The sequence below is a fragment of the Uloborus diversus genome, chromosome 1 (genome assembly GCF_026930045.1).
Source record: "Uloborus diversus isolate 005 chromosome 1, Udiv.v.3.1, whole genome shotgun sequence".
Lineage (NCBI taxonomy): Eukaryota > Metazoa > Arthropoda > Arachnida > Araneae > Uloboridae > Uloborus > Uloborus diversus.
Genome location: NC_072731.1, coordinates 253,264,221 through 253,279,130, shown reverse-complemented (window position 1 = coordinate 253,279,130; position 14,910 = coordinate 253,264,221). Strand labels below are relative to the sequence as shown.

The 14,910-nt window shown below is 34.7% G+C and overlaps 1 protein-coding gene across 1 annotated transcript in view; it reads left to right on the top strand.

The window, feature by feature from the left end:
- The window catches only part of LOC129226856 (synaptotagmin-12-like), a 53,295-nt gene that overhangs the window by 13,286 nt on the left and 25,099 nt on the right, over positions 1 to 14,910 (top strand). The window contains exon 4 of the mRNA XM_054861488.1: positions 6,329 to 6,461. Within this exon, the coding sequence (XP_054717463.1) occupies positions 6,329 to 6,461 (133 nt within the window). The remainder of the gene's footprint in view (positions 1 to 6,328; positions 6,462 to 14,910) is intronic.

The following is a 14,910-nucleotide window of genomic DNA, read 5'->3' as shown; positions in this document are numbered from 1 at the left end:
TATGATTTTTGTATATATTTATCCAAGAACATTCTTGATCGCACTTATTTTTACCTGTTTCGCGTATCAACCAGTTACTCACACAGAACATTAATGCGAATTCCGTCGCATAATATTCCACATAATGCGAAATGCGAATTCCATAAAGTTTAGCAAATCTAAACCAACGCTGTTTGATACAAACAATGTAACTACTACTTCTTGTCTTGAATCTAAATACGAACAAAATTCTTTTTTCCCCGAGGTTTTTTCTTTCCCCAGGTTTTCCCCAAGAAAAAAAATTTTCCCCAAAGAATTCCTCTCAAAACTCATTTCCCCAGAGAGCACCAGATTTCCCCAAAATGGGGAAATGTCCCCCAATCTGGCAACACTGGACTCGACGGACTTTTTAGATGCAGTGAGACAACTAGCATTGTCAGTGATTCACCACACTTCAAGTCAGGCATCATTTTAAAAATTCTTTCACAGCTTACGGCGAAAATTAAAGAGACAACTCACGTTTTGATTCCCTTGCCAAAAAAAAAACTTATTCCGTTTTTTTGCTACGTATCTTTTCAATGCATTGCATCCCAAACTGGATATCTATTGGTTCGGCTGATAGAGAGTCGTGCTAAAAATGCGAAGGTTGTGAGTTCAAATCTGCAGGAGCCGAAATTTATCGTTTTAATAGTTCCTTTTCTTCGGAAGAATTATGATCCAAATTTCTGTGAATAATCCAAACTCATCTCAGAATTCTGAGTTAAAGTTCTGTAGTAGCTAAAACAAGGAAATAAAACATTAATTTTTAAAAATCACAGTAAAACTATTTAAAAATATTTGTAAAAAATAGAGGCATTGATTTAAATTTATTTTGTTGTTTTACTACGCATTGTTTTAGTGTATATCATTAGCTGGGCTGGTAAAAGTGAACTGCTAATAACGCAAAGTGCATGGCATCAATATTCCCATAGACGAGAAAGTAAGTTTTGAGTGACTAATCTTCCTCAGCTGAATTCTACTCAAAATTTCTATGAATATATCGTTGTCACCATGCTAAACTAACGAATATGAAAAATCGCGTTTTTCAAATTCGATTTTTTTACCGTAGTACTCAAAAAGGGCTACCGACTTCAAACGATAGTTTTACACTTAAAATTTTCCACAAAAATTAAAACATTGAATATAGTTAAACGTATCAGATGGAAAAACGATATTATGTTGGTTCTTCTGAAGAGTCCCAGTTTTCAAACTCGTTAGTTTAGCATGGTGCCGATGATATAATCTTAACTCATTGGAGAAATGATTCAAAACCACAATGGGGTCGTTTCCAAAATTTTAAAACTATTTTTTTCTGAAAGAGCATGTTTAAAAACATAGGATCTGACAAGTTTTTAAATAATTTGTTAAAGTTTAATATTTTTAAAAAAATATTTAAATCGGTGTGCTTTCATTGTTTACGCTTCTGCCAGATGACATCACAAATGATGAAATGCCATTCTGTATTGCCATTCACAGATGAAATATTTAATTCGCATCTTTACTCACGTGTATTGGCAACGATAGGGCTGATAGCAAGCGTAGAGCGCAATTTTAATTCGCTTCTTGATTATCATAACGTGGAAACGCGGTAGAAAGATGCGCCAAAGAGCATCATTTGTGACGTCATCAAGACCACGCCTTGTTTCAAAAATCGGACATTTAAAAAAATTGATTTAAAAATAACTGTTGGGAAAATGAAAGTATTTTCTGGGTCCATGTTATTTCATTTGCTTAAGTCTATCAATTTCAGTGTCGAAAAGTACTACTTTTGACTGAAGGAAAAAACCCCATTGTGTTGCATTTGTGTTGAATTTGCATTTAAATCAGAAAAAAAAAAGATTTTAATACGGGAAATCGCATACAATGTAATTTTTCAAAGGTGCTTTTTGTGAGTACGCCATAATTTCACCAAACTTCAAGAGTCAGATATAATTTTAAAAATGTCTGCACCGTTATCAGCGGAAAATAAACAAACAAGTCAAATTTTTGCTGTTATTAAAAAAAACCCTTAAAAACAGTTTTTTAAAATTCCTTCTGTTGAGCACGAATGCTTTGCACGTGTCAGCTCTCTATATATATTAAAAAACGTAACTCGAAGACATTCTAAAATTGTGTGTCTGTGAGTGGCCTACGTTAAGAGACTCAACAGCGTCAACAGCCTTGGAAGGCAGCGTTTTTATTTTATTTCATTTATTTATGAATTTTTAAATTTCGAATTAGCTTTTTTGGAAATATAATTTTTTAAGCTAAAATTGCTCATGAATTGCCCATTGTAAGAGCATGAAAGATTCATTACATCCCTGAACATTACATTTCTTTCGAAAGTACGTTTATTCTACACAAGATGAAGTTTGCTCTAACTTTCGCAATTAATTAGAACAGGAGATAGTTTTGATGGAAAGTTTGGTACACGTTAGTACGGCCGCCGGGGCAGGGATGCTGTTTTTCTTGTTTTTTAAAAATAATTTTGTTTGACGTGTTTTCATCTAATTCTTTTTTTTTTTTTAGGTTGAACGGAATTTTAATATTGTTTTAATTTTAAAGAGCTCTTCACTGAAGTTTCATTTTCAACGGGAGAGGGAACGGGATTTTCATTTTGTTCTTCCGTATCATGCATTTTAACCTGATTCTTCCAAACAGACAACAGACAATTTAAATATCTGAGAAACAAATAAGATTGGAAATCAATCTTCAGGGGTGAGTTTTGGCGAACAAGGGGTGAAGCCTCATAGGTTTTTAAATTGTTATTTACCAGTTTTGCCTTATGGCACGGAGCAGAATCATCCTGGAAAATGACGTTTGGAACTGAAGTAAAGTGATCCCAGACAGTAGGAAGCAATTTCTCCTCAAAAATGCCAATATGCACCCGAGCGTTTATTGTTACTTGCACCACAGAGTGAAGCCCACCAACTCCTTGATCAGAAATACATCCCCAAATACGCTGTTGTTGCTAAAGTCTGAACAGTGAAATAAATGTGTAAAATAACTTAAATTTATCATTCCGCGCGAGAAAAAATTTATGTGTTTCAAAGTAGGTTGAAATGAATACATGATGTAGAAAAAAAAGCAACAGAACGAGAAAAATATTCATCATGAAAAAAAAGAAAAGAAAAAGAAAGAAATTGATAGTAGATCAGAATAATCGTTTTCCTGCAAAGCATATGACATTGCGTTTGGAGGATTGCCAACATTAAGGAAAAGGAGTTCAAGTCGAATGAACGATTCATTGGTGAAAATATTTTGTTATTCTAAACTCTACAAAATAAAATGAATAAGGGAAAAAAATGATTTTTTTTTTTTTTGGTGTTGCTACTCAATTTATAAAGAAAAGGTTTCGTATTAAGTTAGATTAGCTTGCTAAAAGTATATAATCTTGAAATATTTACACAGATTTCTATCCAAATTCTAAGTATGAGCGTAAATTTTCAAGCATAAAAAATCTGAAAAACTAATCATTATATTTTACATATAAAACTTTCATGAGTTTTTTTTAATTTTATTTAACACATTAAAAACCGGTGGGAAATAAACATCATGTGAGTGTATCACGACGATTTGTTTTTGGGAAGGGGAGAAATATTTAATTTACTGAAACTACGAATTTAACAGAATAATAAAGTACTACGAGTAGGTACCCTACATCGCTAAATCTAATAAAAAAAAGAGAGAATTTTATAAAATGCTTCATTAAAATACTATTTTCAGATCTGCCAAAATTTTTCTAGCAAGAACATATTTGGGAAGTCACAGTGACTTCTTGTGCCACCCCCCCCCCCCTGATCACATCGTTTCAAAACTATAGTTCCTTTTTGGCATTCAAGCGCTTTTATTAACGACTAGTGGCATCCGCACGGCATTGCCCGTAGTAGAAAATTAAAAGATCTTTTTGTTCGCCTGTATATTTACAAATAATGTATGATTAATTTCTCGCCAATTGGTTTGCCCATGTTACGGTTCCACGTAACTTGGTAATTTACTCGTCCATCTTATGATAATTTTGCTGGGGAAAATGTTCTTAAAATTGGAATAGAAAAAGAACAAAATCGAATTTTCGAAAAATAGCTTCGAAGTGCACACCCCAAAGCTACAAACTCATTCTGTGCCAAATTTCATGAAAATCGACAGAACGGTCTAGGCGCTATGCGCGTCACAGAGATCCTGACAGACAGAGAGATATCCGGACAGAGAGACTTTCAGCTTTATTATTAGTAAAGATGTTATTGATTAAAACCACTAAATAAAACAATCGCTATATAAAAGCAGTAAGCGTAAATGCTGTCAACAAAGCACGTTGCCAAGGCATATAGCTTCGCTTGCCAATTTCAGCTCTAAACCGTGCCAAAGAACTGAAATTGATTAGCTTTTCCAAAAAATGTATGTTGGGAATAAAGTCTATATTTTCAAAAAAACATTTAAAAATGTATATCATGGATAAATAAATAGGGGGAAAATGTACAGCGTATTTGGACTTCTGAAAGAAGTTGTCATTTAGACAAAAATGTTTTTGATAACTCAAATATAATATCACACGATGCTTTGTCTACCTGGTAATATTTTATGTAAATGTGTAATATAAGAATATTATTATTTGTGTAAGTTTGAAATTAAAGATAAGCTATAAAGGAATGCATCGTCGACATATGTAATATTGAAAACGTGAAATAATTTATTGCTTAAGTTATAGTCGGAAAGGGATTTGACTAGTTTTTGAATAAAATTCGAAATGACGATGCCAAAAAATCCTTACAAACTAGTTATTTCATTGCATCCTTAAGTAAACAAGCGTGTCTTAATTTATTATTCTGTTGAAAAGAGAAGAAATAATTAAGGTAAATAAATTAGCCAACAGAAATAATTTTACTGATGGTTGCTTTAGTTGTTACTTCCTTTTACAAAAAAGGAAGTATTGTATTCGCGAAAAAATTTTCACTCAAAAATCGCCCTTAATTTCCATTTTGCTCACCCCCAAATGAATGTTGAGTTTTTTTTTTCGATTCGACCACATGCGGAAAAGTGCCTAAGAATGTATAGACACGCGAAATATCCATTTTGACCATCACCGAGGTAATTACAACGACTTTTCTCGTGACGTCTGTATGTATGTGCGTATGTGTGTATGTGCGTATGTGCGTATGTGCGTATGTGCGTATGTATCTCGCATAACTCAAAAATGGTATGTCCTAGAAAGTTGAAATTTGGTACATAGACTCGTAGTGGGGTCTAGTTGTGCACCTCCCCTTTTGGTTGCTTTCGGATGTTCCTAAGGGGGTCTTTTGCACCTTTTTGGGGGGAAATCATTGTTAATTTCGATGTAAACTCAAGTGGCGTTATAATTTGTCGAACACTTGGCGATATATCGCCAGTCTTTTGGTCGCCAAGTTTTGTCGCCAACTTGGCGACAAATTTGGCGGAGGTTTTTTTTTTTTTTTTTGGTTTCAATTTGGCCATTGTTGGTGATATTTAGAGAATAAATATTGAATCACATTAAAATAGCGAATAATGGGGAAATGACATTAAATTGGAGTAAAAGGAAGTCATGTGATGCACACATCAGCTCGTTTTTACTTAATTTTACAAAAGAGGAAGTATTGTATTCGCGAAAAAAATTTCACTCAACAATCGGCCTTAATTTCCATTTTGCTTATCCCCGAATGAATGTTGAGATTTTTTTTCTACGCAACCACACGTGGATACATGCTTAGGAACGTACAGACACCCGAAATATTCATTTTGACGATACCTGAGTTAATTACAACGAGTTTTCTCGTGACATCCGTATGTGCGTATGTATCTCGCATAACTCACACAAAAACGGTATGTCCTAGAAAGTTGAAATTACGTACGTATTTTCCTAGTAAAGTCTAGTTGTGCACCTTCCCTTTTGGTTGCATTCGGATTTTCCTAAGGTGTTTTTTTTACACCTTTTTGAGGGGAAATCATTGTTAATTTCAATGCAAACTCAAGTGGTGTTATAATTTGTCAAACACTTGGCGATATATCGCCAAGCTTTTGATCGCCAAGTTTTGTCACCAACTTGGAGCAAAATTTGGCGACAACTTTTTTTTCAAATCTGGTTTTATTTTGGCCACTATTGGTAATCTTTAGAGAGTTGACCAATGAATCACATTAAAATGTCCAATATTGGGAAAATTAATCAGTATAAATGTTTTTTTGCTTCTGTTCGCAACAAGCTTGGGGTAAAAATATTTAAAGTTTGTTTGACTCTCATTAAATTGACGTAAAAGGAAGTCATGTGATGCACACATCAGCTCGTTTAATTTTATTCTGTTAACTTTGTTATTTATTGCAGCAAAAGTGAAGAGCTTATCGTGAACATAGTGCAGGCTCGAGGTCTGACAGCTTTCGATTCAACGACGGCGAAAGTGGACAGCTACGTGCGGGTCAGCTTGCAGCCTGATGAATCCACCATCATGCAAACTGCGGTAAGAAAACCGACAATGTTTGCAGTACAAAACTATAATTCCTGCAACCAATATTTTTTAAAATACATTTTGAGTATATTCAGTAAATTACCGCCCTATAGCCAGGACTAAGACAGAAATACATGAAATACACCACCAAGCTGGTGGTGTATTTCATATATTTCTGCCTTAGCCCTGGCTATAGGGCCCGGTAATTTACTGAATATACCATGCCTTGTCTTCATTCTTCGAGTTGAACCGAAGCATTGCTTCGGTCACTCGTCTGGTCTGTGCTAATTATATATCAGTTACCAGTTTCTTTGGCACTCTAGGCTTCCTTAAGAGGTTTTACACCTCCAGCTCATTCACTTGCTATGCCGGACTGATGAGTGTTAATAAGCACGAAACTGCAGTTCTCGACTGGAGTTGACTGAGCTGGTGGTGAATTTCATACATTTTGAGTATTTTCAAATATTTCACTTTTAAAAAACAAGCTAAAAAAATATAGTAAAAAATTATGTTTTAAATCTTGTGAAAGCGAAATTGTTGCGCATAGTGAAACTTTGAAGTCGAAACTTTCCATAGAAACAAAAACTTCAAGAACAGAAACTGCCGAAGTAAAAAATATTATACAAAAGCCGCTTTTACATGGGCACTTTCGACCCCGCAAATAACCTGCTTTTCACCGCATTCCGGTTATTTACTGGGGAAACGTGTTTTTTCCCCCCTCCTGCTTCCTTTGTTCTGGAGTAAATGCAGGTTTTGTTTACCTAGAATGCATTACGCGAAACAAATTCGTCTTCTTGCTGGGTAATGCCACTAAGGATGCTGGGTAAAAAACCGCTTTCTGTGGTGCACTGGACAACCTCTTCCGATTCCGAGTCACAACTGACTACAACTGTATTTATGTCGAGGACTGCATACTAAGTGGCTCGCCTCCATTATTTTTTATACCGGTAGATGGCAGCACCATCACCGGGTCGAACAGTTAATGAGAATTTAGAACTAGACCAGGAGCTAATAGCTACCTGGTGCTAGCACCCCAGAGGTATCGTTTCACTTGGAGGACATTGAGACCACGAGCATATTTAACGTCGCCCAGTCCCCTTTAATGACGACGGTGGATCTTCGACCATCGAGGTTCGAACTCAGGACCCTGCGGCCTCGATTATGACACTCTACCGATCGGGCTACCACGGCCCTACCTCTTCTTAGATGTAAAACAATGGACAACCTCTTTTCACATGTTGGCGGGGAATTTTTCAACCCCCCCTTTTTTTTATTTCAGCTGGAGCGGGGATTTGCGAGGTACAGCAGTGTCTTGTGAACGCGCCTGAAGGAAATCTCGCGGAATTTTACATTTTGGAAAAATGAATAAATAAAGCCCTTATCTGAAGAAAAATGACACTACATGTTATACTAGCGAAACTCCTTCAAACCTGAAGTCCAATATACCGGACATGAACTTTGAACAGCTGCTAATCATTTAATATTTCATTAAATTACTTGATTTTTTTATTTTATTCACTTTATTATTTATTATTATTATTATTATTTTGTGATTGATTAGTTACATTCTGATTATCATTTTCTACCCAAGAATTTTTCGTTTTGGTATTAGCAACACCACTAAATATGAGTTAGGATATAGGATTGGCATGTTTTATCCAACCAGGTATTCTTGTCGAAAAAGCGAGGTTTTTTTGTTGATTTAAAAAAAAAAATTTTTTTTTAATCATTTCAAATGCTCATATTATGTTTTATTGTTGTTTGGAGAACATTTTACAATGAAGTTTGTATGATGTTCATTATTATTATTTCTTTTTTTTTTTTTTTGCTGGAACATATATTTTAAAATTTATGCCCGGTATATCGGACACATACAACTTTTTTTTTTTTTTTCACCTGCAATCTTGGAATTTTGTTGATCCGATACGCTTTGTCATAGTATCTTAATATTTTCAATTAATACCTTCTTATTTAAAAACCTTCTTGAATACTTGAATATTTTTAGAAATTGTAATGCTGGTACTCTTTATACAATGCCATACCGCTGGTAATACTTTTTCTTTATCTAAATTTCAAACAAATTACAATACAATTATTTAATTTATTATTAATTAAAGTTGCATGATGTATATTGATGTTATATTAAATTTAAAGATCTCTTTGTACCAATGCAAGTTTTAAAACTATTGGTCTAATTACGCTTGTCTACAACTTTAATTATGCTCACTCATATTACATGTCAGGTTTTAAAGAGAACGTAAAATTGTGCTGCAGTAAAAAGCACAAAAAAGTTACCGTCGAACAAAATCAATGCTTTCAGTAACTGCCTCCCTGCCTCTAACTTTTGGGGACGGATTAAGAAAAAGAATTTCCGAAAGAGTTTCCATAAAACCACTCCAACTTCCCGCACACATCCAAACTTACATAATTGGATCGGGCGATTCTCTTCCCATTTTTCTAATGGCTGAATTAAAGCATTTTGGAGACCAGAAAGCGCTCAGTAGCGTAATAAACGCAAAGAAAAGAACACCAAAGTTCTACTTAAAGAACGTGCTTTCCACCTTTTTTTATTCTTTCTGGCCTGGCAGTTCTATTGCATAAAGTGCACAAATTATTTTAGAGCGGCAATATTACTTTTTTTTTTTTTGAACTCCCGAAAAGAATACTTGATTTTAAATAAAATATTAATATGTTGTGAGGCATAAAACTCAAATTAGATTGGATGCCAGTTTTTGTTTATTTATTTATGAGCCGCATTGCCTGACTTTGCACGGTCTACCACGAAAATAAAAGTTATGTCAAGTGACGCGTGTTCAACAATCAGGCTCCAATTGGAGAAAAAAAAAATACTATAAAATTTACCGTTTAAATAATCATTCTCAAAGAAAGAAGACGGCAAATCAAAAGTTCCCGAAAAAATTAAATGCAGCCTTAAGAAAAAAGAAAGAAGATAAATCGCCAAATAATAATCAAAAGGGGAAAATTTTACCTCAAAACGAAAACACAATTTTATTTAGTCACAGCCGAGGGAAAAAAAGAAGTGCCAACCTTCTGAACTCTTAATTTAAAATAAGATCGCGCAACCGATAATTTTCTGATTTAAATTTTCTGTTCCATTAGACTTAGCAGTGCTTTTTAATTTCTTCCCGGTGATTTTACAGCCTTTTTTTTTTGGAAATTCGAAGGAAATGAATGAACTCTATGGGTGGTTTTCGCGCGCTTTCGAATGGCGCCAAAATCGTACTTATGGGTTAATTATTTCGGGTGGAAAGAGCCATTTAATACCATTTTCGGGCTCTAAAATTAAAATTCGAACGGTTTGGTCCTTTTTTGGCGTTCGAATCCCCCCCCCCCCTACGTTCCTTCTCGGGGGGCACAAGTACTTCCCTGCCAAACTTGGTCGAGATCCGTAGTAAACTGTGGATTTGTACAGGGAACATACACAAACACACACACATACATATACTATATACATTCTTTGTCTTATTTATATAGATTTATTTTTTTAATTTTTAAAAACGGCACCAATACACTGAGAAAAAATTTGTATGATGTTTTTTGAGCAATCACGATTGCTTATTGTTCTCATTTGACTGTTTTTGGCGTCTTTTTGATTTTTCCCACCGCCACCCTCCGCACCATCACCGTCGACGGGCTCCTCACGATGCTGCACCTCTAGCGAAAGCCGTCTCCAGGTTGCATTTATGTCCTACACACACGCGCATACATACACAACTACACACATGCACGCACACACACAGAAACACACACACACACTCTCAGAAATGGACTTTCAAATTTGACGAAATTTTCTTCGTTTTTGACGAAACCACTTCCAGGGATATGCTCCGAGCGAACATTTCGTCAAATTGAAGAAACTGCTTTTGTTAGTGGTTTGAGGATGCGAAGTTCGTCAAATGTAACGAAATATTTCTTGATTCTAGTTTCGTCAAATTAACAATCATTTTCGTAGTTTTGAGAGCATTAGTTTCGTCAAATTAATTTCGTCATATATAAGGATATTAATTTCGTAAATTTTTAAGAAAATTTATTTCCTTTTTTTTTCTTTGAGCACATTAGTTTTTTTTTTTTTATTTTTTAGAATGCAGTCGAACCTCGTTAATTCGAACACGTTTAAAACAAATAACTGCTGAAATGAACTTTTTTGCAAGCCTTGTCTTATTGTTTATTGTTTTTTGGATAAAGCGAACCACGTTTTATAATAATCGATTTTAATGCTCCCTTTAAGTTCGTTATAACGAGGTTCGATTGTATTTTATAAGATTTGTATGCATGTGATCAAATTCTAACTTCAGGATCTTACCACCGTAGTTTTCCACTTTATTGCGTATAGTCACTTTCACAGGCCCGTTATTTACGGGGTCAGGGGGTCAATTGACCCCCCCCCCCTCCCGTCTTGGTTTTTGAACATTCATGTTTTTACACTTGACTGTCCGTTGTTTTAGTTGGTTTTCTGTAAAAATTTTATTGAGTACAGGCTCTTTGTCATATTTGGGAAAAAAATGAAACAACGGGCCTGCAGCCCCCCCCCCCCCACACATAAAAAAAAGACAAGTAATTGTTAAAAAAAGAGGCACATAAAATATGTCATGCAAATTTTTATTTATGTAAAAATGCAAACAAACAACTTCTTTAAAAAGGTAAAACAAATCATTGCAGATTAAACTCCCCATGGCATCTAATTAAACCCCCCATAATGGGGGTTTTCCTTCAAAAAATCTAATTTTTGTCGGATATTTTCCAAATTAGGCACAGAGGTTCGTTATTGGAGGCTCGGGAATTCACACAAGGTCGTTTATGTCCCTCTATGTGGGGGGCGGGGGGGGGGACAGACAACCTCGCATTGGGGGTTCTCCGTATTAAAAAAAAGTTTTTGTCCGATCTTTTTTAAATTTGCCATAGAGGTTCTTAGATGCTCAAGAATCACGCAAGGTAGTTTTCATCACTTTATAAAGGGAGGGGGAGGGGGAGGGGTTCCTTGAAAAAATTCAATTTTTGTCGGATCTTTCCAAAATTTGGCACATAGGTTCTTTGATGCACAGGGATTCACGCAGGGTAGTTTTCGACCCTCTATGGGGGGGGGGGCAACCCCTATGGTAGTTTTCCTACAAAAAATCCAGTTTTTGTTGGATCTTTCCGAATTTGGCACAGAGTTTCGTTATTTGATGCTCAGGAATTCTCATAGGGTGGTTTTCTTTCCGCTATGGGGGGAAACCCCCATACGGGAGGGGGGGTTCTTATAAAAAATCAGTTTTTATCATATCTTTTCCAAATTTCGAACAGAGGTCCTCTGATGCTCGGGAATTCACACATGGTAGTTTTCAACCCTCCATGATGGGGGGGAGCAACCCCGCATTGGGGGTTCTCCTTATATAAAAAAAAGTTTTTGTCCGATCTTTTCTAAATTTGCCATAGAGGTTCTTTGATGCTCAGGAATTCAAGGAGGTTAGCTTTCGTCAATGTTGGGTGGGGGGGGGGGGCAAAACCGATAGGGGGGTTTTCCTTGAAAAAAATTCATTTTTTGTCGGATCTTTCCAAAATTGTCACAGATGTCCTTTGACGCTCGGGAATTCCCGTTTTCGTCTCGCTATGGAGTGGGAAACCACGTGTGTGGGGGGGGGGGGGGGGGTCGTATAAGAACCCAGTTTTTGTCTGATCTGTTCCAAATTTGGTACATTTGTCTTTTGATGCTTGGGAATTCTCATAGTGTAGTTTTCGTCCCGCTATGTGTGGCAAACCCCATAGGAGTTTTCCTTATAAAAATCCAGTTTTTGTCGGATCTTTTCCAGATTCGGCCTAGATGTCCTTCGATGCTGGAAATCCACATAGGAGTTTCCCATGGGGTAGTATTCATATGGGGTTCTACCCCATGTGATTAAAGAACCTATGTGCCAAATTAAAAAAAGATCTGACAAAAGTCTGGATTTTTTAAAGGAAAACTCCCCTAACGGGGGAGGGGGAGAGCTGCCCCTAAAGCGGAAAGAATATTTCAAACTGTTTGAACTATATCGCTACGTTGCGATGTAAGGATGGCGATGCATCACGATGTAGAAATTCCAACATCGCCCTACCCTACTGGGAATATAAAAGTGCTACTTCTTTAGCAGTCATTGGGTTCTGGAAAAATAAATCATGTGCCACTTTTATGCACGTTAGATCGATATATGCTAGAGAGAAAATTGCTGAGAAGTTTCTTCTTCATTGCATCGCATGAAAAAATTCCAGAAAAAAAAAAAGATTTTTATCCAACTTATACCACAAATTTCAAAGAAAAAGTACAATAAAATGGGCAACTTTAAGTTAGTATATATTTGTTCTAAAATTGGATACAGAAAATAAAATTAGATAATCTTAAGAAAAGCTTACCTTTTTCTTTTTCCAATCAATTATTTGTTTTATTAATTTTGCTTGTATGTAGAATATTTATTTGGCCAAATTTATGTTTAATACAGGAACTTTATTATTGCATGCATTTCATACTTCATACTTTGAAAACAATTCTCTGCCAAAATTGCATAAGGTATTTGAAAATATAAATCTTAAAAAAATGCAGATGCGAAATAAATCTTTTGGTAAAATTAATTTAGTGTAATGTTTGTTAAATAATTATAAAAATATACCTTTGCTTTTTACCCCTAAGTTTTTATTTTTATTTCCAAACATGTGTAACATGAAATCAATGTATAATACACGAACATTTAGAATATAGTTATAATTATGAAAAAGTCTTCGTCTGTGTCCTTGTTCTGATTATCTCCGTGATGTTGGATCCATCCTAAAAAAGTTAAAAAAAAAGAATATATACATAATAAGTAAAGGTTTAAGTCCATGGGTGCATGCCCTCATGCACATGGATCTTTTTTCTATTTCGAGGAAAGTTTTACGATTAAATTCAGCAGTTTATTTCTGAAATAAAACATGTTTTCACGATTTCTTTCAAAATCTAAGGTTTTTTTTCTTAAGTTAAAAAGCTACGATTCGCTTGTGACTTTGAAAAGCATCTGATTTAATTCTTATATTTTTCAAAATATATGATTATTTCGATGGTGACAGCTTTTTTTCAAGCAGATTGCAAGAATGAGTTATTCTTACAGCGGATGAACAAAATATTTATTTAGGCAGCTAGACCCTCATTTAGTTTCTGAAATTCATTTCTGAATAATATTCTAGAATTAGAGTTTCTTCAATTTATCGAGAATCAGCATTATTTAGCCATTAAACGAGTTAATTATTTTGCACATCAAGTCGTGAATTTTTTTTTTTTTTTTTTTTTTTTTTTTTTTTTTTTTTTTTTTTTTTTTTTTTTTTTTGAGCTATAAAAAAAATCAAGGGTGCGAAAATTGTTGATCTGTGATTTTTTTTAAGTTTATTTTTTGTTTTAACCAATAGCCAAAATACGCCGTTTTTTTTTTTTTTTTTTTCGATTTTCGTGTTCCGTTTTCTTCACGAATGTTTTCTGAAGTACTCCCCCCCCTACCCAAATTAGTTCAATAAAGTATTTATGAATTAAGTAGTACTGAAACTGGTGATTATGATTTTATTTGCACTTTTTTCTGAGATTTTATTGTGCTATGTTATCAATAAACAACATTTACTTACCGAGCTTTACCTCCTTAAACCACTGTCAAATTCGAGTCAAAAACCCAGGGCTCCAACACTCGAAGCCGCACTCCATTTCATAAGTTAACTAGTAATTACATAAAGCTATCTTCTAGCTGATGGATAGGGATTTAGTAGAAAAAAATCTGATTTTACTGCTATACTGGGGGTAGAGTACTTAAAAAATGGGGCGTAGCTTAAGGGCGTGTGTACTTTGGATTTTTTTAACTCAGCTGGTAATGATTTTAAGAGGGAATGCTGGCCAAGTAAAGTTGATAATTGATAGTATACTACCTTGAAATCTTTAAAAAATATTCGAACAAAATCATAAAATCATCAGAATCAATCACTAGTACAAAAATATTCAAACGTAGCTCTACTAGTTTGGGACGGAGACGAGGGGAGTATCACCTTTTAACTAAGCATATTCGATTTTTAAAATATGCAATTTTCACGCAGTAAATAAAAAAACGGCAAGGGAGAAGAGTTGCCAAAGATAGGGGAAACCCAATAACAAAATGCATTTTGTTGTTTGTTTGTGTCTTGAGAACTAATTGACTGATATCAATGGATTTTTTTTCAAAGGTATATAATGAAAATTGGGACTAGTGTGATGAGCAAAGCTTGTTACATATATAAAGCTTATCATATATTTTGATTATCCTTTTAATTTTTCATATATTTTCCTTATCCTTTTAATTTTTCATACATTTTCCTTATCCTTTCAATTTTTCAATTGATGTTTGGTTAAATTTTCAGACATTTTACTTTATATCCAGCAAAATCACAACTCCAACTAAAAGATTTGGATTTATTGGAAGTTCATCTATAAAATGCTTCT